The 26856-nt window shown below is 41.3% G+C and overlaps 1 protein-coding gene across 1 annotated transcript; it reads left to right on the top strand.

The window, feature by feature from the left end:
• The first annotated feature begins 103 nt into the window (after positions 1–103).
• On the top strand, positions 104–26630 carry Steep1 (STING1 ER exit protein 1). The gene is made up of 8 exons (NM_001107950.1): positions 104–190; positions 12622–12914; positions 13153–13270; positions 18114–18155; positions 20861–20999; positions 21866–21955; positions 22587–22679; positions 23881–26630. The coding sequence occupies exons 2-8, from the start codon at positions 12791–12793 to the stop codon at positions 23941–23943; spliced, it is 669 nt and encodes a 222-aa protein (NP_001101420.1). The 5' UTR covers positions 104–190; positions 12622–12790; the 3' UTR covers positions 23944–26630.
• Positions 26631–26856: the final 226 nt, after the last annotated feature.

The raw sequence follows: 26856 nt of genomic DNA, 5'->3' as shown, positions 1-26856 counted from the left end.
AAGTTGTTCTGTCAGTCACGCCCCGCCTGAGAGCCCCAATCCAGGACCGTGGGGCGGTGGCGGTCAAGTTCGAGGGGAAAGGCTAAGCGGGCAGCAAAGGCAGCCTTCAACTGTCGGGAATTTAAAAGGGAAACGCATGGGCTCCACTTGCGGATTTGAAGAGGAACCCCTGCGAAGTTTTCTTTTTATAGTTACTTACTTTCTTTGGGGGGGGGGGGGTCGTGGGGGAGGAAATCTTTCTCTTTCCTTTCTTTTTTTCCTCTTTTGAAACAAGGTATCCTGTAGGCCAGGGAAGCTCTAACTCACTGTGTGGTTGAGCATGACTTTAACTCCTGAGTCTCCTGCTTTCACCTCCCAAATGCTGGGATTACAAGAGTGCACCACCATACCAATCTTTTAATTACTTGTTGTTTTGTTGTTGGCTCCCTGCTTCTTCCACCTTCATTGATTGATTGATTGATTGATTGTACGGTTGGTCTCTTGTAGTATCTAATGTAATACAGGCTAACTCAAACTCACTGTGAATCCCAGAGGCTGGGCCTTGAGGTCACCTCAGCCTGCCAGGAATATGCCTTAACCTTTCTTTGGTTTTGACAAGGCATGATTTATTAAACTGCCAACTACGTCTAGGATCGGGGAAAGAGGAGCGGAGAGAAGATTAGTTGAAACAGGAGAGTGGGGGAAAGAGTTGGCACAGGCAAACAAGTTCTCAAAAGGCAAGGATGTTAGGGTCATGGTCCTGCAGACACGAGAGGCTGGGGTAACTACTCAGAATCATGGGGAAAGTAATAAATAAATAAATAAATAAATAAATAAATGGCTCTTGAGTGTGAAAATGGACTTTGGGTCCATCTTCTTTGAGATGAGGGTGCACAATTCAATCCCAACTTTTAAGTCTAGGGCTGAATAAAATGACATTGGGGCAGTGGTGGAAATGGGAGCTTCAGGCAGGGAAAATAGACATTTTACAAATGCCATGGGCACTCACAACTTGTCTCTGGAACCACATTTCCCCTTGGTAATTGATCAAGCCAAGCAGCTAGTTTAGAGGAGTCCAAGGTATGAGCTTATCCAGCTGAAGAGTATTGGAAGGACAGGAGATGGCAGGGAAAGGTAGGCGCTCGGGGGAAAGCTGCAAGTCACGGGCAGGCAAGCCTCACAGGGAGTATAGGCACCTGCAAAAGCAAGAACAGTTTGAAAGAAGCATTTTCAAAGATCAACCCAAAAATCACTTAGTAGGCAGACAAGAAGATACTTATTTAAGAATGCAGGAAATGATGAGAAAGGCAGGTTTGAGTTAAATCCGGGAGAGTTTTGAATGTCAAGCAAATGGACTCCTTGGAAGGTAGTAGAGCCAGGAAGCGACACCATTAGAGCTGGGTTAATCAGAGTTTGTCCCGAGAGAGCAAGAGAGTACCTGAAGGGCTCTTGTGGTACTGTTCAGGAGAAACATTGTACCAGGCAATCAAACCTCCCAGAGGCCAAGCCCATCCTTTACCATGGGACCTACTACAGCTTCAAATCTCAACAGAGATTTTCTCTCACATTAAATCCTGCTCACGTTTTGAAATCTCCCCCCACACACACAGTATGAGAAAATGTTTTAAAAATTGAGACTGAGGGGCTGGAGAGATGGCTCAGCGGTTAAGAGCACTGACTGCTCTTGCAGAGGTCCTGAGTTCAATTCCCAGCAACCACATGGTGGCTCACAACCATCTGTAATGGGATCCGATGCCCTCTTCTCTTCTGGTGTGTCTGAAGACAGTGACAGTGTACTCACATACATAAAATGAATAAATCCTTTTTGAAAATGAAAAAAAAAATTGAGACTGAGGGCTGGAGAGATGGCTCAATGGTCAAGAGCACTGACTGCTCTTCCAGAGGTCCTGAGTTCAAATCCCAGCAACCACATGGTGACTCACAACCATCTGTAATGGGATCAGATGCCCTCTTCTGGTGTGTCTGAAGACAGCTACAGTGTACTTCTATATAATAAATAAATAAACCTTAAAAAAAAAAGAAGTAGAGATTTGAAGTAGCCATTAACAGAAGTAGGCATAAAGGGTGAAGGACACATTCAGGAGAGGAAATTTTGAATGGGGCTTCCTGAGCTCCTGGGAGTGATGAAACAGCCATGTGAAGATGTCCAGAAATCATCAGGTGCACAGGACTAGAAAGCACATACCAACAGGAGTGATTTTACTAGGTGCTTGATGGTAGGTACCTCCCTAGCTAACAATTGTTATCCCCGATTAACCCCAACACATATATCCATTAAAGCAAGTTTCCCTAACAGTGTCATATTATGGCTGTTGGTGGGATAAGGTTACCAAACCAAATTTCAAAAATCCTTTTCCCCTCATTTAGAAACTTGAAGTCTTCTATTTCACACATGAAAATAGCAAAAGCAAGGCCTGCAAAAAGAGCATTTGTTCTCTTTCACTGCTTAACTGATCACCACAAACCGCAGGTCAAGTCCAGTTCCTTATGCTTGTAGGACTCGGGGCCCTATTTCATTATTAAATGCCAAACTGGGACCACTCCCAGCTCCCAGAGGCCACCTCCATTCTTTGCTATGTGACCTTCTCTCTTGCTAGCTCCTTCACATACTTTGAACATTTTTTCTATAAGAAGAATGCAGTGTACTTCTCTAACTTGTCAGATTACATCAGACCCAACCTTGATAATCTCTTTATCTTAAAAATCCTCTAAGTTCAGGTAAGTTACTTTTTCAGTGGACTGGAATATCCTCAGGATTTGCCTAGCATGTCTAAGGCTCCATGCCCCATCCCCAGTACCTAAATAAATAAATAATCAAACAAATAAAATCTACTCAATTTCTTCACTATAAAATCTAGATTAGGGGCTGGCGAGATGGCTCAGACGTTAAGAGCATTGACTGCTCTTCCAGAGGTCCTGAGTTCAAATCCCAGCAACCACATAGTGGCTCACAACCATCTGTTATAAGATCTGATGCCGTCTTCTGTTATGTCTGAAGACAGCTGCAGTGTACTTATATAAAATAAATAACTAAATATTCTTTTTAAATCTAGATTAAGCATTGGCTTAATATCTAGACAAGGATATGTGGGTGCACCAAGGACCAAAAGTCTGTAAAGCTGGCATCATTCCAACCCTGCCTTTCCCAGCAAGAGTGGGATCTATATTAAGTGTGTGGGAATCCCTCAGAGAAATTGCACCACCAAAACTCTATCTAGACGGTCTAGTGTGTCAAGACAAGCTTCCTGAAACAAGCCTATTTCAGTTTTGCTGTAAAAGAGACAAAACTCCAGTGAACAAGTGCATGAAGCACTTAAACCATATTCTGTGGAAGTGGATAGGCTGCCTTGTTTACTCAAGGAGTGTGGGATAATGTCACAGGTGAGGCAGGTACAAGATAGAAGGAGGCCTGTCATTGGACAAGAAGGAAGGATGGGCAGGAGAAAAGTTTAAAAGAAGTGGAGGAGATTGGAATGGAAAGGAAGAGACAGAAGGGAGAGGGAGAGAAGTAGTGGCAGGACAATATGGCAGGTTGTTACAAATGTTTTTAAGGGATGGATGTGTATTGGGCTTTGTATGTTTAGGTGGGCAATTATATCTTATCAATTGGGCCAAAGGTTATTGTGTTGTGTGTTCTTTCATGTGTAGATTTAAGTGTAATGGAGTGTGGAGCAGCTGGTCTGGGCTGCCACGGAGTTTGGATTTGTTTCTGGCATGAAAAGCTGCCTTGGGAACTAGATAGGTAGAGAGATTGCTGCCAGGCTCAGAGAGAGGCCTTCGGCAGTGTGATATGGGATGGAGCAAAGCTGGTGAGAGGCTTTGCTGACTGAGAATTAAGGTATCCAGCAGATATCTTGGGGCACCACAGTGCAGGACCTAGTGGGGGATAAAAGACAACCTTCCTTTTTTTATTTTTTATATTTTTACAACAACAAAGGAGTTCATATGTTCACTTTGTTGTTTGCAACAAGAGGCGAGCTGAGGTCTTACTCCATAGCCCAAGGTGTCTTGGAAATCACTATGTCGTGTAGCCTTAGCTGGTCTCAACTCATGGCACTCTTCCTGTTTTAACCTCTTGAGTGCTGAGGTTGCCACTGTGAACCATCATACCAAGACTGGGAGAAGTACTTCACAGGAAATAATGAAACATTAACTTGGAAAACCAACAGTGACAAGGTTAATTAAATGTCCTTAAATGAAAGGATGGGGGAATTTAGGCTCCACAGCCAGTTTTTCTGAGAGTTTGAGAGAGAGAGAGAGAGAGAGAGAGAGAGAGAGAGAGGAGAGAGTGCTACAAAGTGTATACCATTAAGAAGTAGCATATAAGCTGAGCATGGTGAATGGTGTCTTTAAGTCCAGCAATGGGGAGGCTAAGGCAGGAGAAGTGCAAGTTCAAAGCCAGCCTGGGTTACATAGTGAGACTGGGAAGAAGAAAGGGTTAGGAGAAGTAGGGAGGGAGAATTTATCGACTAGATATAAAGGTCTGGAAGTAATTACAGGATACAGTAGCCATGTTCACATTTTCTGTGGGCTTGTCTATTTTGTGTTTGAAAAGTTCCTTGTCTTCCTTTACATCTCAAGGGCCTGAACCAAAGCAATTTACCAGCCCCAAGGCACCTGTCTCCTCTGACAGAGAAAGGAAATTGCATCCTGGGAACACACACACACACACACACACACACACCCCTCATCAAAGCAAGGTTGCCATAGCAAGCCATAACACAGAGTTGTTTTACAGCACAGGTGATTATCAAACTAGAACACACTACCTGTTGCACAGTTAGCCAAGCATTCATTCACTCCTGTCTCACCTTGACACCTTGAAGAAATTCCCTCTTCACAGCCAAGGGTTCCACAGTGCCTGAGAGCAGAGAATCATTCACCCACTCTCCTGGAGGGAACCGTTGTCAGTTCCCTGACTTTTATCAAAGACAGAAACCAAGTGTTTCTGGTTTGCCCTGAGATTTACAGCTCAGCACTTGAAAGTTCTTAGAGCTCACGTCTGAGACAGAAAGTTTTCTGAATAAGTAGCATCGCCCTCCGTGTCTGTGAAAGAACACCTATTTTCTTGGAATTATCTTTTACTATATACTTGATAAATGATTCTTTTTGTAATGTTTGTGTCTTCATTTTTGGTTTACGTTTATTCAAGTTATTCAGTGTGTGTGTGTGTGTGTGTGTGTGTGTGTGTGTGTGTGTAGGAGCGTGACTGAAATGTGTTGAGAGTGAGGTGAACTGGAGGGAATGAAGGATGAATATAATTAACATACATTGGATATATGTACAAAATTCTCAAAGAATAAATAAAAATATTTAAATGTTTTAAAAGGTTTGCCTTGGTATATAAACATGCAGCAAATACATTTCCCAAGCTCAATCACAGTTGCAACAGCATTTTCCAAGTCATAATGCAGGTACAAAAACCTCTATATTTCAGAAATGCTCCAATTAAGAAGCTTCTATTCAAACTTGTATTGAAGGTTATTAATCTGCAGTGCAGGGACATACTACAAGATAATATGCCTTTGATTTCCTGCACTGAAAAAAAGAAACATCAAGAGTAAAAGCGAGGGTGGGAGAGATATCCCAGTGGTTGAGAACCCTGAATGCTCCTCCATAGGACCCTGGGTTCAATTCCTAACACTCACACAGCAACTCAGAACCTTCAGCAACTCCAGTTCCAGGGTGTCTGATGCCCTCTTCTGGCCTCTGTGGGTTCTGAACACACATGGTGCACAGACATCCATGCAGGCAAAACACCCATACAAATAATTTTTAAAAGTATAAACTAATAGAATCGTATAAATACCTTATCATGGATTAATCTACTGAATTAAAATAATATTCTGTGGGCTGATACAAGTATATGGCAGTGTTTATTTATCTCTGAGAAAAAAATATCAAAGATCAAATGCAAAACTTTTATTACAGATAAATATTAATCTATGAATATTTGCAACTGAATTACTGATCAAGAATACTTACTCTGAATCTTAATTATGAGAAATATTATCCTTTAATAAAAGTATGCCATAATTCTAACTAGTAAACCTGTATTATTAAATTTCTATATTAAAGGAATGATGTTACATTTAGAACTCTTTCAATAAAGAGCTTATAAAAATCTATTTCCTCTTTTTTTCTTTTCTTTTCTTTTTTTTTTTCTTTTTTTTTTTTTTTCGGAGCTGGGGACCGAACCCAGGGCCTTAGCGCTCTACCACTGAGCTAAGTCCCCAACCCCCTATTTCCTCTTATATAAATTCCCAGACTATGTTCTTGATTTTGCTTCTTGCCTCCTTACTCTAAGGGATTCATTCTCTAGTTCTTCACAGAAGAGCGATTGCTAACTCCAGTACTAGACTGAGCCACACGAGGAGTGGGGCCACTTGCAATTGACTACTACAACGCCGTGCCTAACACAAAACAGAGGATCAATAAAGAAGTATTGAATAATATGGAACGAAAGTGGTGCTACTGGTTTAGGACCCAAGGGTCAAAGACTGTGATTCTCTAAGGCTTTCCCTAATAATTCTCTTGTATTTAGGCTAGGTGTGCAAACTGTAAGGGAGTACTTGCACTGAAGCAGAAGAGTTGTTGAGTCCAAAACTAGCGTGAGCTACATGGGGAGTCTACTGTCAAGGCTGACCATCTGAGTTATAGTCCTGGGGTCTATCTGGTAGACAGTGTGCACGTACGCATGTGTGCGAGCACACACACTCACATGCACATTCACACACCCATATACTAAATAAATAACTATTTTTAAAATTTAAAACTCGAGACTGCAAAAGTAATTTTTATTCGACTGTAATAATTGTTATCTCTGAAGCTTACAGCCTCTGTCTGCTAGCTTAGGCTAGTCCTCAAAGCTTCTAGCCTTATCTAGGCCTAGAAATGTTTTCAGCCTCTGAGATTTACTGCTGAATAAACTAAGCCTTCCTCATTCTTTCTGTGCTCCAGCTGGTTGGTTTAACGCAGCTGTTGTGGCTCAAGCTCCTCTCCAAGCTCTCTTAGCTTCTCTCAACTTCTCCTGAATTGCTCTGCTTGGCCTCAAATTAATTTTGGCAATCTGTTCTGATCTCCTGGCTCCTTCTCATGCTCTGGCTCATTGTGTTTTCACCCGTGTCTAGCTTGTGAGCTCTAGTGCTCTCTCTCTCTCTCTCTCTCTCTCTCTCTCTCTCTCTCTCTCTCTCTCTCTCCTCAACTTGTCTCTCTATAACTGTTCTGATAAAACTGCTGTCTTCTTCCTTTCTTTTCTCTGCACCGCTGTCTTAAGATGCTTCCCTTTTCTCTCTTCATGAAAGTTGGGCATATCCTAGTCAGTCAAATCTTTCTCTGACTTGTCACTTTGTCTGCCACTCAATTAGACATCACTTTTAAACATGGGTGCTTCCTTCTACAAACTAACTTTACCTTCCTTGCTTGAGGCTAAGGTGTGTACTAAGCGCATGTCTGTATTCCAGTTGAATGATTAAAGGTACGTGCTAAGAGCTGAGTCACACCACAACTAGAAACAGGGTTTTTCAGTAAATCTCAGGGTTCACACTGTGATCAAATGTCCTGCAAGAGGAGACTGGAGAGGTCCTAAGTCCAAGGCACCTGTCTAAGTACCTTCTACATATTTATGTTTATGCCCATAGAATAATACTGTCAGCTTTGGCCAGCAAAGCTTCTTTTTGCAGTGGGTAATGATTACTGCAGAAACTCATACCTGGTCAAAATGCTGAAGGCGGAGTCTTAATGTTGGAGGCTCAGTCCTAAATGAAACATCTAAGCTATCCACTTCAGGGTGGAGAAAACATCCCAAAAGAGATGGTAAGACTATAAGAGCTGGAGGAAGGGTTGTGGAGATTGGAACACAGTGTTCTGGGAATGATTTGGACCTTTCACCATTCTGTTGTGGAGGGGAATCATGAAACCTCATCCTTTCTTGTGGAGCTGTAGGCAGTTAATGGTTGCTGAGAGGGAGAGATGGAAAGAGAAGGGGAGAGGGAGAAGGAGAGAGAGAGAGAGAGAGGGAGAGAGAGAGAGAGAGAGAGAGAGAGAGAGAGAGAGAGAGAGAGAAGTCCTTTCTTCAGTGGTGTAGCCAGTGGTAAATTATTCTGGTATTCTGGTATTCTTGTAATTAACCCCTCATGCACACTACTGGAAGCAACTCTGGGAAGAGGAAAAAGATCAGTGGAAGTGAGAGGGGGATGAGATACAATAATAAGAGCAAATATGACCAAAACACATTAAGTACATGTATGAAAATGTCACAGTAAAATCTATATAATTAAGCATAATTAATGTATGCCAATAAAATTAAAAATAATTTTGTTATGTGCATTAGTATTTTTCTTGCATTTATACCTCTGCACCACGAGCATGCCTGGTGCCCATGGAAGCCAGAACAGGGTGTTGAATGTCCTGAAACTGGAGTTATTGGTGGTTATGAACAACCTTGTGGGCTCTGAAAATCAAACTCAAGTCATCTGGAGGAGCAGCCAGTGCTCATAACCACTAAGCCATTTCTCCAGGCCTCCTCCAATAAATTTGTAAAAAGAAGATTTTTGTATTTTAAACAATACATCTTCATTGAAGGTCTGGTAAACTGCTCTAAATTCCAGTTGGTGTACAGCTTGTGTTTCTCTAGTCACTGGCTTCTGCAGTTTTCACCAAGATCTTTCTTTAAAATAAAAGATTTCAGTACTGACACTTAATTATTGAAGTTATTGAATGCGAATTGTCTTGATTTGTTTATTCTAAGTTTCCCCAGGCCCCTATCGTCCAGAAAGAGAATGTTGGGAGTCTTTCTGGGTTGGAGTAGGAAGGCTGAAAGATGGTCCTTCACACATAGGACAAACAAGATCAGCAAGACCCTTCTGAATGCAAATCATTTACATGATTAAGGTTTAGTATCCAAAACCTAGCAAGAACCCTGGGACTCAATATTAGAATCCTTATCCAAAATTCATGAGGACCCCTAGCACTGCAAGAACTCTTATGAGTCAATAATAAATTGGCTAATTAAAAATGGACAAAGAATGCGAGTTGACATTCATCCAAAGAAGACCTATAAAGAACCAATAGGTATATATAAAATGCTCAACATCATTAGTTATTGGGGAAACATAGTCAAAACCACAATGAAATACCACTTCAATACCCACTAGAATGGCTATAAAAAAGAGACTAACAGCGGGGGCTAGAGACATAGCTAAGCTGTTAAAAGCACTTACTGCTCTTGCTGAGGGTCCCAGTTTGAGTTACAACATCCATATCAAGAGTTTCACAACTGCTTATAATTCTAGCTGCAGAACACGGCAGCCAGTGCACTCTTTTGGCTTTCACAGGCACACACACACACACACACACACACACACACACACACACACAAATAATTGATAGAAAATAGTAATTATTGGTAAGGTTGCAGAGAAATAACTCTTGTACACTGCTGATAGGAATGTGAAATTGTGTATGCTTTAAAATATCCTGGGAGGTTCTCCAAAGATTAAATGTAGACTTGCACTTGATCTAGTCATTTTACTACTTGGCATATAACTGAATTGAAAAGAGCCATTATGAATATGTGTGTACATGACCATTGTAACTTGTATATGAATGTCATGTCCACTGCAGCATTATTTATAATAGCCAAAAAGTGGAAAGGAGTGGGTAATGGCTCTTCCGGGTTGTCAACTTGACTATATCTGAAATGAACTACAATCCAGAATTGGAGAGCTCACCTATGACCCAGATCTTGAGACTGGAAGCCACAGACCTCTGACCCAGATCTTAAGGCATGGTGGCCATGAAAATCTTAGGCCCAGGCAAGGAAGTATACGCCTTTAACCCCAGGGGATTGAGGCAAGGAGATCTCTGAGTTCAGCCTGGGAAGAAGCAAGTCCCAGATCCAGGCATGGTGATACACACCTTTAATCTGGACCACACCTTCTGCTAGAGACCTACATAAGGACATTGGAAGAAGGAAGATTTACTCTTCTTTGCTTCTTGCACTCACTTGCCAGCACATCTGTTAGAACCTACTTATACAGGGGACGAGCTGAAACAACCAGCCTCGTGGGACTGAGCAACTAACTACTCGATACCTGGACTTCCCAATCACAGCTGCCCATTGTTGGGTTAGCTGGACTACAGAGTGTAAGTCATCACAATACATTCTCTCAATATAGAGAGACATTCCATACGTTCTGTGACTTTAGAGAACCCTGACTAATACAGAGTGCTAACTAGTAATGCTCAGATAAACAAAAACTAGTAGACCCATACAATGAAATACCATTCAACCAGAAAAAAATGGATTAAGTTCTATAATATGGAAAGGAAGCAGGTGATGATTAATAATAGGTATATTTCTTTTTGAAATGATAAAAATATCCTGGAATTAGATAATGGTATTGGTTACACAATCTTGAGTAAACTATTACTAAGTTGGTTTACTTTTTTTTTATATTTATTTTGTCCTGTGGTTAACCGTCTTCAGACACACCAGAAGAGGGCATCGGATCTCAGTACAGATGATTGTGAACCACCATGTAGTTGATGGGAATTGAACTCACGATCTCTGGAAGAGCAGCCAGTGCTCTTAACCACTGATCGACCTCTCCAGCTCCTTCCTCCTTTTTTTCTGAGACAGGATCTCACTGTGAAGACTTGGTTGGGCCAGAACTCATCAAGGTCTGACTGCCGTTGCTTTTTGAGTACTGATATTGCAAGCCTGCAACCATGCCTGGATATCCGTACACTTTTAAAAAGTGAATTATATGTTGTTTGAATTTAGTCCTTTTTTTTTCCTTTTCTTTTTTTCGGAGCTGGGGACCGAACCCAGGGCCTTGCGCTTGCTAGGCAAGCGCTCTACCACTGTAGCAAGCGCTCTACCACTGAGCTAAATCCCCAACCCTGAATTTAGTCTTTTAAATTATTAAACAACTAATTAATTTGTGGAGGTTCCGCACGTTTGCGCGCATGCGCACACAACCCACAAGTCAAAGGACAACTTGAGAGACTTAGTTTGCACTTGCCGTCCCTTGTGTGGGCCCTGCAGATGAACTTTGGGTTATCAGGTTTGGTAACCAGCACTTTTGCCCATTGACCTTCCTGGGTGCCCAAGTTAAATTGTATTTTTTTTTTAAACAAGGAAACATACTTGCAATCTCAGTGCACAGGAAGCAGAGGGAAGGATATTAAGAGTTCATGGCTACCTTGTACAAGACAATGAAACCTTGCATAAAAACAAAACAAAACGGGTGGAAAATTTGTAGAGCAGTTAAGAGTGCTAGCTGCTGGGCTGGAGAGATGGTTCAGCGGTTAAGAGCACCCCACTACTCTTCCAGAGGTCCTGAGTTCAATTCCCAGCAACCACATGGTGGCTCACAACCATCTGTAAAGAGATCCGATGCCCTCTTCTGGTGTATCTGAAGACAGCTACAGTGTACTTATATATAATAAATGAATAAATCTTTAGAGAGAGAGAGAGAGAGAGAGAGAGAGAGAGAGAGAGAGAGAGAGAGAGAGAGAGAGAGAGAGTGTGCTGGCTGCTGCTCCAGCGTACTTGGGCTCTATTGGACTCATTGGAGTCATACGGCCGCTTACAAGCATTTGTAATTTGTAAATGCCAGATCCAGAGGTTCCAAAGCCTGTGAATACAAGACACAAAGGAGGGACGCAGGGACAATTCAGGCAAAGCATTAGTACACATAAAGATATATAAACCTTAAAATAAATAAACTAGAGGCGGTAAACTAGGGTCAGAAGCGGTGGCTCAGTGGTTAAAAGCACTGGTTGCTTTTCCAGCGGACCCAGGCTCAATTCCCAGCACACATATGGCAGCGCCTTCAGTTACAAGGGATTTGCACCCTTACACAGACATATATGCAGGCAAAACACCAATGTGCATAAAAAATAAAACTTGCAAAACAAAGTTTAAGAAACAAAGAAGCAGGGGGTTGGGGATTTAGCTCAGTGGTAGAGCGCTTGCCTAGCAAGCGAAAGGCTCTGGGCTCCGTCCCCAGCTCCTAAAAAAAGAAAAGAAAAAAAAAGAAAGAAAAAAGAAACAAAGAAGCAATGGGCCTGGAGGATACAACTCAGTGATAGAATGTTTGTCTAGTATGTGCAACACAATAAAAATATTTACTAGTATATCTAAAATCTAGGTTATATGTATTGTGTATAGTCCTCTATTATGTCGAGTTTTACATATACTCATATATCCAACAAAAGAGAACAAGAGAGATGGCTGTCAGTAGATAAAGGTGCTTGCTGCTTAGCCTGAAGACCTGAGATGCTTATTTTGAGATCCACTAAGTGAAAGCAACAGAATGCTGAAAGTTGTTCTCTAGCCTCAACACGCGCGCTCGCGTGCGCGAGAACACACATACGCACGGACACAAACATATGCACGCACATAAACACATGCACATACACGCACACGCACGCACTCATACAAGCGCACCGGGGGTCGCAGGAGGGGCGCGGGAGAGCGGGGGGGGCGGGGGGCGCGGGGGCACTAATAAATAAAAACAATATCGGTGACTGTATGGAAATACAATAATTTAAATAATTCGGAGAGTGTCGGTTACATAAAGCTGTCACAGCTAACTGAGCTTTTCAACTCAGCAGCCTCCCCCGCCTCCCCCTGCATCTCAGCGGGATGGGATGTTCCGGAAGTTAATCAAGCCGGTATCAACACGTGACCAGGGTGGGGAAACGGTCTGGCGCGAGTGTCTGTGACGCCATCTCGCCGCGACTCATTTTCTTCGACTTTTCTGCCTGTTCTGCCGGAGCTATGCCGAAAGTCGTATCGCGGTCCGTGGTCTGCTCAGACACCCGGGACCGCGAGGAATATGATGATGGCGAGAAGCCCCTCCATGTTTACTACTGTTTATGCGGACAGATGGTCCTGGTGCTGGGTGAGTGGTGGGAAGTGGCGGCTGCAAGGAAATACCGGGCTTCTTTCTTCTTCCTTTTTCTTTTTTGCTTTGAGACAAGATCTCATTAAGTTGCTCAGGCCGATCTTGTACTCATTATGTAGCCTAGATCGTCCCCGAATTTGCTGGTGATCCTTCTGCATTCCAGGCGCGCACTACCACTCTAAACTCAAGGTATATTTTAGTAATTAAACGAGGAAATCTTTCTCCATTCCTTCAGATTGCCAGTTAGAGAAATTGCCCATGAGACCCCGGGACCGGTCTCGCGTGATCGATGCTGCCAAACACGCTCATAAGTTTTGTAACACAGAAGATGAGGAGACTACTTATCTTCGGAGGTAAGGGCTTAATACCTTAGTTCACTGCCGTGTTAAGGTCTGTTTCCGATTAATATAGATTATCCTGTGCTAGTATTACGCATCTCATCCAGTTGGGCTTGATACTTTTACGTTTGTGCTAATATCCTAACTTATTTTAATGTAACAAATTCTTCATTGTATTCGTTGAAATGGTACTGAAATTTGCCTCTTTTGGCATTTGATAGCTATGATGTTCCAATTATAGGTTTGAGTGAGTTGGTACATCCTGTAACTTCCGTTGTTATTAGTATTATTTGCAGGGCTGGGGATGGAACCAAGGGCCTTAGTCTTGTTTGGAGAACACTCTCCTATAGAGTTACTTCCCCAGCCATATGAATGTCATGTGCCAGGTACTGAGTTAGGTATCAAATCTGAATGAGACACAGTGAATAAGAATTCAGGGAGGAAACAGGCTTCTTACTATGAGAAAGAAATGCTGGTGCTGTGAACAACGGCTATGGGAAAACAGGTAGGAGAAGGTTATTTGTTGTATATGCGTTGTGGTCAGGAAAGGCTCTGAAAGATAGTATTTGTGTTGGCTTAAACTAAGACTTCACTAGTTCTTAGAAGAGGATGTGGAACAGTCCAGGTAGAGGGAATCTGGAAGCATTAAGAGCATATAAGGTCCATGGGAAATTTCAATAGTCTTGTGGCCAGAGCATGGCGTACTGTCTAATAGAAAAGGTTTCATAAGTACTGTGGTGAGGAGAATGCAATGTTTTAAGGTGTTGTAAGATGGTGGTGGCGTAGACCTTTAATCTCAGCACTCAGGCTGCAGAAGCCAGTGGATGTCTTGAGTTCAAGGACAGCCAGGGATACACAGAAAAACCCTACTTCAAAAGACCAAAAAAAAAAAAATGTCTCTCTTACTGGCCTAGAACTTGCCAAGTACTCCAGGTTGGCTGCCCTGTGAGCCCCATAGAACTGCCTGACTCTGTGTGGTGTTACAAGGACACCACCAAACTAGCATTAAGCTATTAAACTAGCTTCCAGGTGGTCGATCTCAAGTCCTCCTGTTTGCTTGCAAGGAAGGTGCTTTGCAGACTGATCAGTCTCCTCGACCTTTTTGTGTGTGTGTTGGTATGTGTTTTGATAAGTTCCTGTGAGTTCAGGTACCTGTAGAGGTGAAGAGAAGATGTTTGATTCCCCTGGAGCTGAAGTTCCAGGTGGTGATTGCCAACTACCTAACGAGGGTCCTGGGAACCAAAGTTCTATAAGAACTCTTAGTCACTGAGCCATTTCTCCAGCTGAAACAACCAGCCTGGTGGGACTGAGCAACTACTAGATTCTTCCCGATCACAGCTGCCAATTGTTGGGTTAGCTGGACTACAGAGTGTAAGTCATCACAGTACATTCCCTCAATATAGAGAGACATTCCATACGTTCTGTGACTCTAGAGAATCCTAATACAGTATTATATATTAATATCTGTTATTTTGTTAGTATAGAAAGTAGTTTCATACAACTAGACTGCAGTCTCCTGTATCAAAAGGCTAGTTGAGAAAACTACTGGGTGACCCTAGACTGAGGTAGAAATGCTGAAATCCAATCACTCTTAAACTTTTAGGGTAAATCAGCCTTAGGTCTAGCCTTACTTAGTGGCCAGTAGTGCCTTATTTAATGGCAGGGCCTAGGCCAGGAACTTGTGGCTAAGCTATTGCTAGGGTTCAGAGTTCTTAGCACTTAGCAACAAGCAAAGTGTACTCCCCTTTGACATAGTTCATGCTCTGGTCATGAGCAGCTTTTCTAAGGCCACATGATGCTCTTCTGTTGGTCAAAGCAGGGTTTTACTCCGTTCATAACTGTTTCTCTTTGTTACCCATTACTGCTGCGCACATAGCCCATGGCCCATGTTTCCCATCTACTTCTGGAGTGAGCTTGAGCAATTCGTGTTATTGTTTCTTTTATTTTTGTTCTTCGAGACAGGATTTCACTATTCAGCCGAGGCTAGCCTTCAGCTGGATCCTTCTGCTTTAGCCTCTCATGTGCTGGCCTTCCAGGCAAGTGCCACCACACCCAGCTATGTCATTCTTTTTCATCTATAACTTCTAAGTTATCTAGTTTGTTGGCATATAATTGTTCATAGAGTAACCTGGCAGTACTCTATACTATTGTAGAAAATCCTGCAGTTTTAAGTCCTAATGATATCAGACTAATTCTCTGTACATAGTAATTCTATGAATACAGTATGCATATATGGAATATTTCCTTTGGATGAAGTCCCATTTTCTATCAGGACTCTGGCAGGAGCATTACTTCTTAATGAAGTTTCTGTGACTCCCTGAGAAAGATAATGGAGCCACCACCTCTGTTGTCATTACAAATTCCATTTGAGAACCTGATATCATCAGCCAGGTGATGGCTTAAGACTGTCATCCTAGTATATGGGGGTTTGAAGCTTCAGGATTGCTTGACTTTAAGGTCAGCCTGGGCTACATAGGCAAACTTTAGATCATTCTAGGGGACTTCAATAAGATCTTATCTCAGAAAAACTTCCTCAATTATTAGTCTGGTTTCCTTATTCTTCTGTATGTCTAGCACTTTTAATTTTATATCTATGGTTTTTTGTCTGCATGTATATTTGTTTACCACATGGGTACCTTGTGACTGAAGAGATAAGAAGAGGGTATTGGACCCCTGGAAATGGAGTTACAGATAGTTGGTAACCACCATATGGGTTCTGGGAATTAAACCTAGACCCAGTGCTCTTAACTGCTGAGCCCTCTCTCAAGCCCCTGTATATAGTGCTTTGCTTGTATATACAGGCTGTGTCATAGAGTGATAAGACAGACTCTCTCTCATCTCAGGGAATGGATGATAGAAAATTAATTGAATAACCAGATACTTATTATTAGAAGCCATATGGATGAAACAAAGGGTTGGTAGGGAGAGTCACATGAGAACTTCTTAGTGGAAGTGGTCAGGGGAAAGCCTATGACTAAGTTACTTATGAAGTAGCATCAAAGTAGACGAAAAGAACAGCCATAGCAATGTGATGAACAGAACATTCTACGGAGGGGATGTGTATAAATGGTCACCTGTTGGAAAGCACATGCTCTTTTCTAAGAAGTGAAACAAAAGGAAGACTGATTTGGCGAGAGTGTAAGAAAGAGGGAGACGATGTAGAAAATGCTGCAGAACCCAGTTATCTTCTTAGGTGGTGCCTGGGAAGCCATGGTAAAGAATCTGGATTTTATTCTGTAAAGGGAAGCCACTTCTGCCTCTTTTTAGATAGTGATTTGGAGGAAGAAACTAATGGGAGCAGATTCTAGAATACATGGTTAGAGTTTTTTTATTTCAGATAAGAATTCAGCTTGAGGGGGCTGGAGAGGTTAAGAGCACTGACTGTTCTTCCAGAGGACCTGAGTTCAATTCCCAGCAACCACATGGTGGCTCACAACCATCTGTAATGGGATCTGATGGCCTCTTCTGGTGTGTCTGAAGACAGCTATACTGTACTTATGTATAGGAAGTCCTAGCTATGTTATAACATACATGGCAGAGAGTGAGGACAAGAGAGAGAAGTTGACACTGCATTGACTACAGAAAAAAATCTAAAATTTCCACATGCTCAAAACAAAACAAAAATCAAAGACAGATCAGAAACTAAGAAAGAAATACTTGCAAGGCCCATTAATAGTGCAAATGTCACTAATCCTTAATGTAAAAGAAAAATATGACTGAAAAGATAGGAGCTAATGGTTCACCAAAAAAAAAATTGAAAGAACAAATGGCTGTCATACTGGAGCTAAGATATGTGTAGCTTTAGTTAAAAAAAAAAAAAAGAAATGCAAGTTGGAAGGTTCTGTTTTCTTTGTTTCTGAAATGTATCTTGCTATGTTACTGAAAATGTGTATTTTCAATACTAATACAACTTTTTGGGGTGGGTGTGTGTGTGTGTGTGTGTGTGTGTGTGTGTGTGTGTGTGTGTTGCTGGCTGGCTGGCCAGTGATCTCTCAGGATCAGTGTATCTTGACCCCAACAACCCTGGAGTTAAGGCATATAAAACCATGCCTGGTGGTTGGGGATTTTAACTTGGTCCTTGCTCTGGCAGAACAGGCCCTTTTCTTCATTGAGTCCTCTCCCCAGCCTGTGACACAACCTTTGTCTAATATTTTCTTTTTTTTTTTTTAAAGATTTATTCATTTATTATATATAAGTACACTGTAGCTGTCTTCAGATACACCAGAAGAGGGCACCGGATCTCCTTACAGATGGTTGTGAGCCACATGTGGTTGCTGGGAATTGAACTCATGACCTCTGGAAGAGCAGTCGGGTGCTCTTAACCGCTGAGCCATCTCTCCAGCCCGTCTAATATTTTCTATCCATAGTTGGTGGAATCCACAGATTCAGAAACCACGGAACCAAAAGGCTGACTATATAATTGGCTGTTGTTACATTGTGGTTAATATTGTTGATACAGTAATCACTCTTGTGACTTAATATTGCTACCCTTTTGTCTGCTCAGTTAACATGGTGCCTGACTCCCATTAGTTGCTCAGTATGTGCTTGTGAAAGAAGGAATGCATGCTAGAGTTATATTTAATACATGCTTAACTAGCCAGTAGATCTACACAATGAAGAGCTTCTGAACTCTTAGCATGAATTATGGTAAGTAATGAAGAAATGAGCTAGGAAGTGAATCAGTTACGAGATACACTCTTTTTTTTTTTTTTTTTTTTTGGTTCTTTTTTTTTCGGAGCCGGGGACCGAACCCAGGGCCTTGCGCTTCCTAGGTAAGCGCTCTACCACTGAGCTAAATCCCCAGCCCCACGAGATACACTCTTAACTTTTCCTTTTTAACTTCCATTTTTTTTTGCAGGCCTGAGGGCATTGAACGTCAATACAGGAAGAAGTGTGCAAAGTAAGTAACACCAGTGTGGGGTTTTCTGGTCATAGGTGAGTAAAAGCATGATATATTAGGAAAATAAATCTTTCTTTGGCGTCTGTAATCTCAAAGACCTTCAAAACAAATGCTAATGTTTCCCAAAGATGCTTATTAAATTCCATCCCTAATCAGCTGATTATAAAAGTGAGAAAAATGAGGGCCTTTTTTAAAATAAATTTTGGGGCAGGGTCTTGATATGTAGTTCAAGATAGCCTTGAGCTTTGGTCATTTGCCTTAGCCTCCCAGCTACTGGGATTATAGGCATAAGCCACCACACCATGCAAAAACTTGAGGTTGGTTGTTTGTTCCATTGTTCCATACAGGGTTTCTCTGTATAGCCCTGGCTGTTCTGGATCTCACTCTGGGATTCAAAGCAAAAAACTTTAACATGGTCCAATTTGAGAGGTTAAGATTAAATACATCTATAATAAAGTTTACTCATTTAAATATTCAATTTGATGGATTTTGACAGGAAACTCCAGTTAAATAAGCCACCACCATCATGCTAGAAGACATTTGCCACAGTCCACATGTACTGTGCAGCCAGTCTCTTCCATTCATCCTTCCCTGATAGTCACTGCTTTATGTCGCTGTGCCCTTGCCTTTCCTAACATTTTAGGGACATTCTATAGTAAGTTTTCTACTACATACAAATGCATGTCTTTTCTACCTGCTCAGTCTTTCTCTTTGCTCCCTGTTCCTGTTTGCTTCTCCTCTTCTCCCCCTCCGTCCCTGCTTGCCTGCCTGCCTTTCTGAATGCATGCCCTGCCTCCCTCCCTCTCTCCCTCCCTCCCTCTCTCCCTCTCTTCCTTCCTCCCATGCATGTAGGGATCTAAAGACAACTTCAGAACGTCTCACCTTTTTCCATGTGGATGTTGGGGATCAAACTCAGGTTGTCAGGTGTGGCAGTAGGCTCCTTTAACTACTCAGCCTCTCACTGGCCCCATACCTACTTTTTCTCATTTTGACATTTTAGAAATTGATCCAAATTGCTATGAGATCATTTGTTTCTCTTTATTGCTGAGTATGCCATTGTATCAGCTCATTTACTCGTTCACAGTGCTCTTGACATTTGAGTATTCCATGGTATCAGTTTGTTCACCCATTCACAGTGAATTTACACTGCTTCTAGTTTTAGCTATTACCAGTAACGTTGGTCTGAGTGTTCTAGATAGGTCTTATTTTGGAGAAAAATAAATAAATAAATATATATATGAATAAGAGAGAGAAAGAGAGAGAGAGAGAGAGAGAGAGAGAGAGAGAGAGAGAGAGAGAGATTGGCATAGAATTTGCTGACTGGGTCATAACGGAAATTGAAACAATATAATTTAGTTCCAGGTTCATGTATACAATGTATTATGTAGACTGTAAAGCTAAGAATCTTTTTCTTTTTAGGGCTGGAGAGATGGCTCAGCAGTTAAGAGCACCTGACTGCTCTTCCAGAGGTCCTGAGTTCAAATCCCAGCAACCACCTGGCAGCTCACTACAATCTGTAATGAGACCTGATGCCTTCTTCTGGTGTGTCTGAAGACAGCTACAATGTACTTATAATAAATAAATAAATAAATAAATAAATAAATAAATAAATAATCTTTAATATAGGAGTACACTGTCACTGGCTTCAGACACACCAGAAAGGGGCATCAGGTCTCATTTACAGATGGTTGTGGTTGCTGGGATTTGAACTCAGGACCTCTGGAAGAGCACTCGGTGTTCTTTTTTTTTTTTTTTTTTTTTTTTTTTGTTCTTTTTTTTCGGAGCTGGGGACCGAACCCAGCACTCGGTGTTCTTAACCGCTGAGCCATCTCTCCAGCCCTAAAGCTAAGAATCTTAAAGGATTTTTTTTAAAACAAAATTCCCAGCTTTAGGCTATTAATAGTAAGAATAGTAGTGATTTCAATTCTTGTTATTGTTTGGAGTCAGGGTAGTTCTTGCTGTCTTAGAACTTAAGTGTGTAGACCAGACCGGCCTTGAGCTTACAGAAATCCATCTACCTATGCCTCCTGAGTGCTAGTTTTAAAGGCCTACCACTATGTCTGGCATTTATGTTTAATCTTGGTGTAAGGACAATTGTGTGTTGGCTCTCAGAAGATCCAGAGTAGGAACACTGAATGAAGCAGAGGAAAGTAAGTAGAAACAGGAAGGCATGTGAGTAGCTAGCCATACTGGATTGATGAAGCTAGTTTTTATCATATCTTATAGGTCTACTTTTTAGCTCAGAAAGCATAATGGTCAGCCAAAGAAAGTGGCAGATTTGATTTGCCAAACATTGTAGTGACTTCATTTCTCTTGATGCTGTAAAATGAAATAATAGCAAAAGGAACAAAATGCCCGAACCATTGCTAAAGAATGGTAGCAGTTTTTGACTACAAAGCCAATAGCAGCATTGGCTAGCATTTCCCCACCTTCGTTTAATGTCAATACATACATGTGATACAGATATAAATAGCAAAAGTCTCAGGCCTCATCCATCTCTACATTTCCTAACCAGAATATTCTGGTCAAGTCCTAGGAACCTGATCAGAAATATCAACATGCACCCTAATTCTTATCAAGTTCTTTTGGGGAAAAGTGAACATTTTATGCCACAAACAAAACTATTCTCAGAAACGGAGTCTACTTTTGCAAGAGTTGAGATGTAGAATTAGAGGCCTCCCAGAGATTCACTCTGCCATTTGCAGGTGTGGACTGCCGCTCTTCTACCAGTCTCAGCCGAAGAATGCTCCTGTGACCTTCATTGTGGATGGAGCAGTAGTGAAATTTGGCCAAGGCTTTGGGAAAACCAATATATATACTCAGAAACAAGAGCCTCCTAAGAAGGTAATTATCATCAAAGGACACAGACGGCTTAAGATGGCTACACATTTAGCCTCAAATTTTATTAGTGCTGGGTATCAAATTCAGGACTTTTGCATGTTAGGCGAGCATCACTGAGCTGTAACAATGCCCCCTGATTTTTAAAATGTGGTATAATACCTTAGACACTTGCATTTGTTGATATGAAGTATTTATGCAGAAAATGCCATTGTTGTGTACAAGTAGATGTTTTAGGACTGTAACATTTATTATTTGCTTTATATACAATAGTCTTGTAACCTTAATTAAACATTGTATGATTTTTATTTTCCTCTTCAAGTTTTTTTTTCTGTTTAGCGTGGGAACAACTAAATCCTCAATGAATTAGACCGATTTATTAAATATATGTTTTAAAACCCTTAATAGTGAGCCAGAGAAATGGCTCAGCCATTAAAGGCTAGGGTCACAACTAAAACTATATGAGTTTGGTTCCCAGCACCCATGGCTGTCTCTTCAGTCACCTTTTGCATGATGGTGGTGATGGTGGTGGCGGTGGTGGTGATGGTGGTGGCTCGTGCCTTTAATCCTAGCACTCCAGAGGCAGAAGCAGGCAGATCTTTGATTTCCACACCAGCCTGGTCTACAGAGCAGAGTCCCAGGCTAGCCAGGGCTACAGAGAGAAACTGTCTTGGAAAAAAAAAGAGATAGCCAAAAACCTCAATAGCAAATGCTTCAAAACATTAATATTTAGATAGTCAGAGTGTGCCTAAGAGGCAGATATTCCCGTGCCCCTGTGTATGTAGACAAACATGCACATAAATGTACTTTTATACATGACTCATGGATTCTTTGGGGTGAACTTAGCCTGATATCTCTTCCTACTATTCTAGGTTATGATGACCAAAAGGACTAAAGACATGGGCAAGTTCAGCTCTGTTACTGTGTCTACCATTGATGAGGAAGAAGAAGAGATAGAGGCTGTAAGTACTTCTGTTTTCACGGAAATTGGAAGGCGGGGAGTGGGCGGGCAGCAAGAGGACTCCAGGCAGAACCTCTACAGAGAAGAACAGTTAACCACCTAGCTTCCACACGCCGCTCTGCTAGTAAGCAGTCCTGTGCATTTGGGCTAGTACCTAACTCCCGGAATGGGAGAGACAGCTATAAAATGAGAACGAGGAATTTGGATCCTCTCATCACTTTAATTTGAAAGCTACTAAACTGGATTCAAGCCTATGATTCCGGTACTCTGGAGGCTTAGGCAGGAGGATCTCAAAAGTTCAGGATCTGCATTCACTCCATAGCAAGATTCTATCTTCAAAACAAATAATAAATAAATGAGATACTGTACTGAATAGTGTTCAGTCCCTTCCAGTCTGGCTCTGATGGTTTGAGTATGTCCTTAACAGTACCAGCAGTTACTTTTCTGGTATTTCAGTCAAGTGTTTTTTACTGAGGGTTCTTACCAAATGATCCCCGATGGAAACCTGATTTCTCCTGGGTCATTGAGAAGGCAAAGGGTTACAGTCCCTGAGTAGTATAAATCACCACTGAGGTCTTTGTTGCGGTTCCTGAGACGTGCATGGGTCTGGAGGTCTGTTCTATTTCCTGTAGCGGGAAGTTGCTGACTCCTATGCACAGAATGCCAAAGTGATTGAAAAACAGCTGGAGCGCAAAGGCATGAGCAAGAGGCGGCTGCAAGAGTTGGTAAGTGGGTTGGGGAGGAAGGGTCTAGGCCTGACTGACCTGGATTTCTTACTTTGATTTGCTGAGGCGGGGGTGGGGGGGGGGACCTTTAGGAGCTGTTAGGAGTTCCTTCTATAGTTGGCTGCCAGCGTTCTCAGCCTGGGCTCTGAATGCGTTGGTAAACCTTGCTCTACAGTAGTCACTGGAGCCCAAAGCCTAAAGGAGAAAGTCTCATTTGATAGGCCTAGCTAGGGCAATGCTTTACTCTGCTGCCTGTGCGGTAAGGTCAGGAGTTAAGAGTCAGGTTATTAGTGCTCTCCGGTGTGATGGTGTACAGTTGTGCTGCCTCAGTATACCTCAACTGGACCTGCTACCACCGCTTTTAAAGCACTGCTAGATTTCTGCCTTATCCACGGGATTAGAGTACAGCACCTCTATGTAGGTTGGAATGTCCATTTTTTGCTTTTAAAATTATTATCAAATTTGTTCTGATTGCTCTTACCCAGCTCTTATCTCTACTAATTTCTTTGGTTTTTTGGATGAAATTTTTTAGATAATAATAATTGCTTATTCCATTAATCTCAGACATACTGCATTGATGCTTCATCACAAACGGTACAAATGTCTTTCATTTTTTAGGCTAGCATATAAAGTAATGGGTTTCCTTGTGGCATTTCCATAGTTATATCTCATTCTCTTTGTTCTTTCCCTCCCCCACCACCCTTCCTGGACTCCTTGCCCACTCTGGTTGTCTCCTTCCTTCTTCCACATTGTCTCCTCAACTTTTTTTGTTCTCTCTCTCCCTCCCTCCCTTTTCTCCCCTCCCTCCTCCTCTTCCTTCCTTCCTCTCTTTCTTTTGAAGACAGGATTAGTCCAGGCTGACTTCAAACTTGCCACGTTGCCAAAGCTGGCTTTGAACTCCCTCCAGCTCCCTAGTTCTGTGATTACAGGACTACATTCCACTTCCTCTTCTGCTTTTTTATCACATATCACACACATTCCATTATTCCTTTTCCTCCTTCATGACCTTCTTTCTAGATTCATGACCTACACACGTACATATATGGTTTTAAATCTAAGTTTTATGAGCCAGAGTTTTAAGTTGTTCTAAAACCATTTTTGGCTTGTACACTGAGCAGTAAGGGAGAATGAACAGTTAGAATAAACAAATTTTAAGAATTTCATTGTAATATTTCAGGGCATACTCTTTTTTTCTTTCCAGGCTGAATTGGAAGCCAAGAAAGCAAAAATGAAGGGGACCCTGATCGACAACCAGTTCAAATAATCAGGATCTTTCTGAACTCAGACTGGGGGCAGCACTTACATCAGGAAGAGTAGCTTCAAGATCTCATGGTCTGGTTTCTGTTTGCCCCAGGACTGTTCTCTGGCAGTCCCATTGGTTTTCTGACACTGTTTATCTTCTTCTTCTTTTTCTTTTTTTTCTTTTTTTTTCTTTTTTTTTTTTTCTTTTTTTCGGAGCTGGGGACCGAACCCAGGGCCTTGCGCTTTCTAGGCAAGCGCTCTACCACTGAGCTAAATCCCCAACCCCTGTTTATCTTCTTTCATTGAAGTCCTTGACTCCATTTCAGGACGTAGATTGTAAAATCTCTGTGTATGTGTTTTCTACCCTTCTTGACTTTGAGATCAGATCCTGTTACACGCCAGAGGATGGCCTTGAACTCTCTGAGCCTCCTATCTTAGCCTCTAGTACTGAAGTTACAGGACCGCATCACCACGCCTGGCTTCTGCAGCAGTCCTCTTTTCATTTGAAGTACACTTCTCCGATGTAGCTAGAACTAGTTAGTAAGTGTTTGAGTGTCTCTTGTATCTGAGGTAGATTTTTTTTTCTTCAAAGTTGTTGCAGTGTTTAAAGATTTTTTTAAATATGTAAGTAGGAAAGTAGCAAAAATTAAGTTTAAAATTACAGACAGGTAGATGGATACTTTTACGAAACTCTGTCTCTAATCTTTAAACTGTTCTTAGAATGGACTGTGGTTGGAATCTTTCTCCTATCAGTAGAGAACAGATAGATACCTGATCTGCAGAAATATTTCTTTACTCAACCATGCTATGTCAGATTTCAGAATAAAAGAAGGAAAAGCCATGTGGCTGGGGGTGTAGCTGGGTAGTAGAATGCATGCTAGGCATGTGTGAGGACATCTCCAGTACAAAAAAAAAATAGGAAAGCCAGATCACAGTTGCTCAGATAGCTCAGGTCTGATTTTAAATATGGCCTTGATAAGTAGCCCAAAGGCATTAGTGAGTCAGCTGAGAGAATACTCTGTGAGTACACGGAAGCAGACATAGTGAGAATAGCTTATCTGTTGGGCATCTGGTTTTATATTTGCTATTTGCAGAAGAGCATTTTAAATGTGTCACTCTCCTTCAATTATGTCAATATCCATGTGATTCTTCCATATTGTTCTCTGTTTGCCTGTATTGCAAGGCCCAAGGAGACATGGAATGTGTTGTCCTCCTCGTGTTGTCTATGATGGGTTGCACTTTTTAAATACTCAAGGCTCGTTGGTGAGGTGTTGCCAGGAAATAGGGTTTTTTTTTTTTTTGCCTGTTTTTCTGTTTTTTGTGGGGGAGAGGTGTTGCCAGGAAATAGTTTTTTTTTTGCCTGTTTTTCTGGTTTTTGTGGGGGAAAGCTGGTTATAGTAGAGGTACAGTTGAGCTAGCAATAACTGGACAGACATGGATTGGGGATCCTGGGAATGTGAAGAGTGGAGGTATGTTACCACCTTCCCAGTTATTCTGCAGCCTGTAGGGTCTTTTTATAGCTACTTTTTAACCTCATTTTCTGTTCTAGTTGTAAGACAGAATGAACATTTGTGAATGGACAAATATGTCCAGACAATGGCCTCTACCTTTACGCCATTTTATCCCCAAATTCTTGGTATACAACTTGGATATACCAAGACCACCTTAGAAATTCAGGCTTCTATTCTCTGGCCACCGCCTCCAACTATTTCTAGTCTCATGTGCTCCCATCCTTGTAGACCTTTTTAGATGTGATTTTTGATTTGAGGGGTGATTATTTTGCTAGTAATAATGAAACATAATTGTGGCAATAGCACCATTAATACTCACTCGTCTCTATTGAGTACCTGGTTGTAGGAAGCACTTTAAAGGCATTAGCTCACCTCCTAGGAGATAAGATAACCGTTGTCATCACTGTTAGATAAACTAGTACTCTGAAGCTCTGAATTTTCCTCTCCCAAGATCTACTGGCCAGTAACTAGTAAAATCAGAAGACTGACTTTAAAACTCAAACTCTTTCCTGTGCTGAACTGCTGCTTCTGTAGAATCTTGTATCATTTGATCAGAACATAATTTCATTTTGAAAAAACCACTGAAGTGCAATGTAAAATATTCAGCTGGAGAACCCCCTAAAGCAATTCTGTAGTTAATGCTTCTACGTATTTTCTGAGATAACTCGCTCTTAGAGAAAGTCTAGCCATTTGAACATCTGGCTCAAGTTACACATTTTGCTGCTCGAAGGATAATGAAATACTATGTCATTAGTATCAAGTAAGTGTATACTTTTCATTATATTTTACTCTTTTTATTGGAAGTTATTAAAAGATGTACTTTCTCTATTCTTTATTAACTTCCAGTGATTTTTATAGCAAATGTGTTTTAATATTAATAAGAGGAGCCATATTGACATTTGGAAAGTCGGAACTCTTGTTCTTTTCTTCCTTTTGCAAATGATCAACTGTGGCAAAATTATGAAAATGTTATGAAATATTCTTACTCTAATAGTTGGTGACATTTGGAATTGTAACTGTCATTTAAGAAAAATTAAAAAGCTTTTTAAAGACTAACCTGTCTTGTTGGGGGTGCTGACATGTATGAATAGTTCTAACACTTAGGAGGATCACTTTGTTCAGGAGTTCGAGACCAATCTGAGCGCCATAGCAAGCAAAACTCTCTTTAAAATGAAATAAAATAAATAATAATGGAATGAACTAGCTTGTTTTGATCATTTTAAGATTCATATTGTCGTGGGCAATATTTCCGTAGTCTTCTGATTTATGTGTTTCTCAGGGGTATCAACTGACTTTCATGTAAATTCTTAATGACAAATGATGTTGAACATACTAGTTTTATTACAGAGTTTTATAAAATGTTATTATCTTACTATCTTGTTTTGAGATGGGGTTTTGTGTAGCATCTGGCTCTTTTTTTTTTT

The sequence above is a fragment of the Rattus norvegicus genome, chromosome X, assembly GCF_036323735.1.
Source record: "Rattus norvegicus strain BN/NHsdMcwi chromosome X, GRCr8, whole genome shotgun sequence".
Lineage (NCBI taxonomy): Eukaryota > Metazoa > Chordata > Mammalia > Rodentia > Muridae > Rattus > Rattus norvegicus.
The sequence above is the reverse complement of the archived record's forward strand: the minus strand, read 5'-3'. Positions and strand labels throughout refer to the sequence as shown.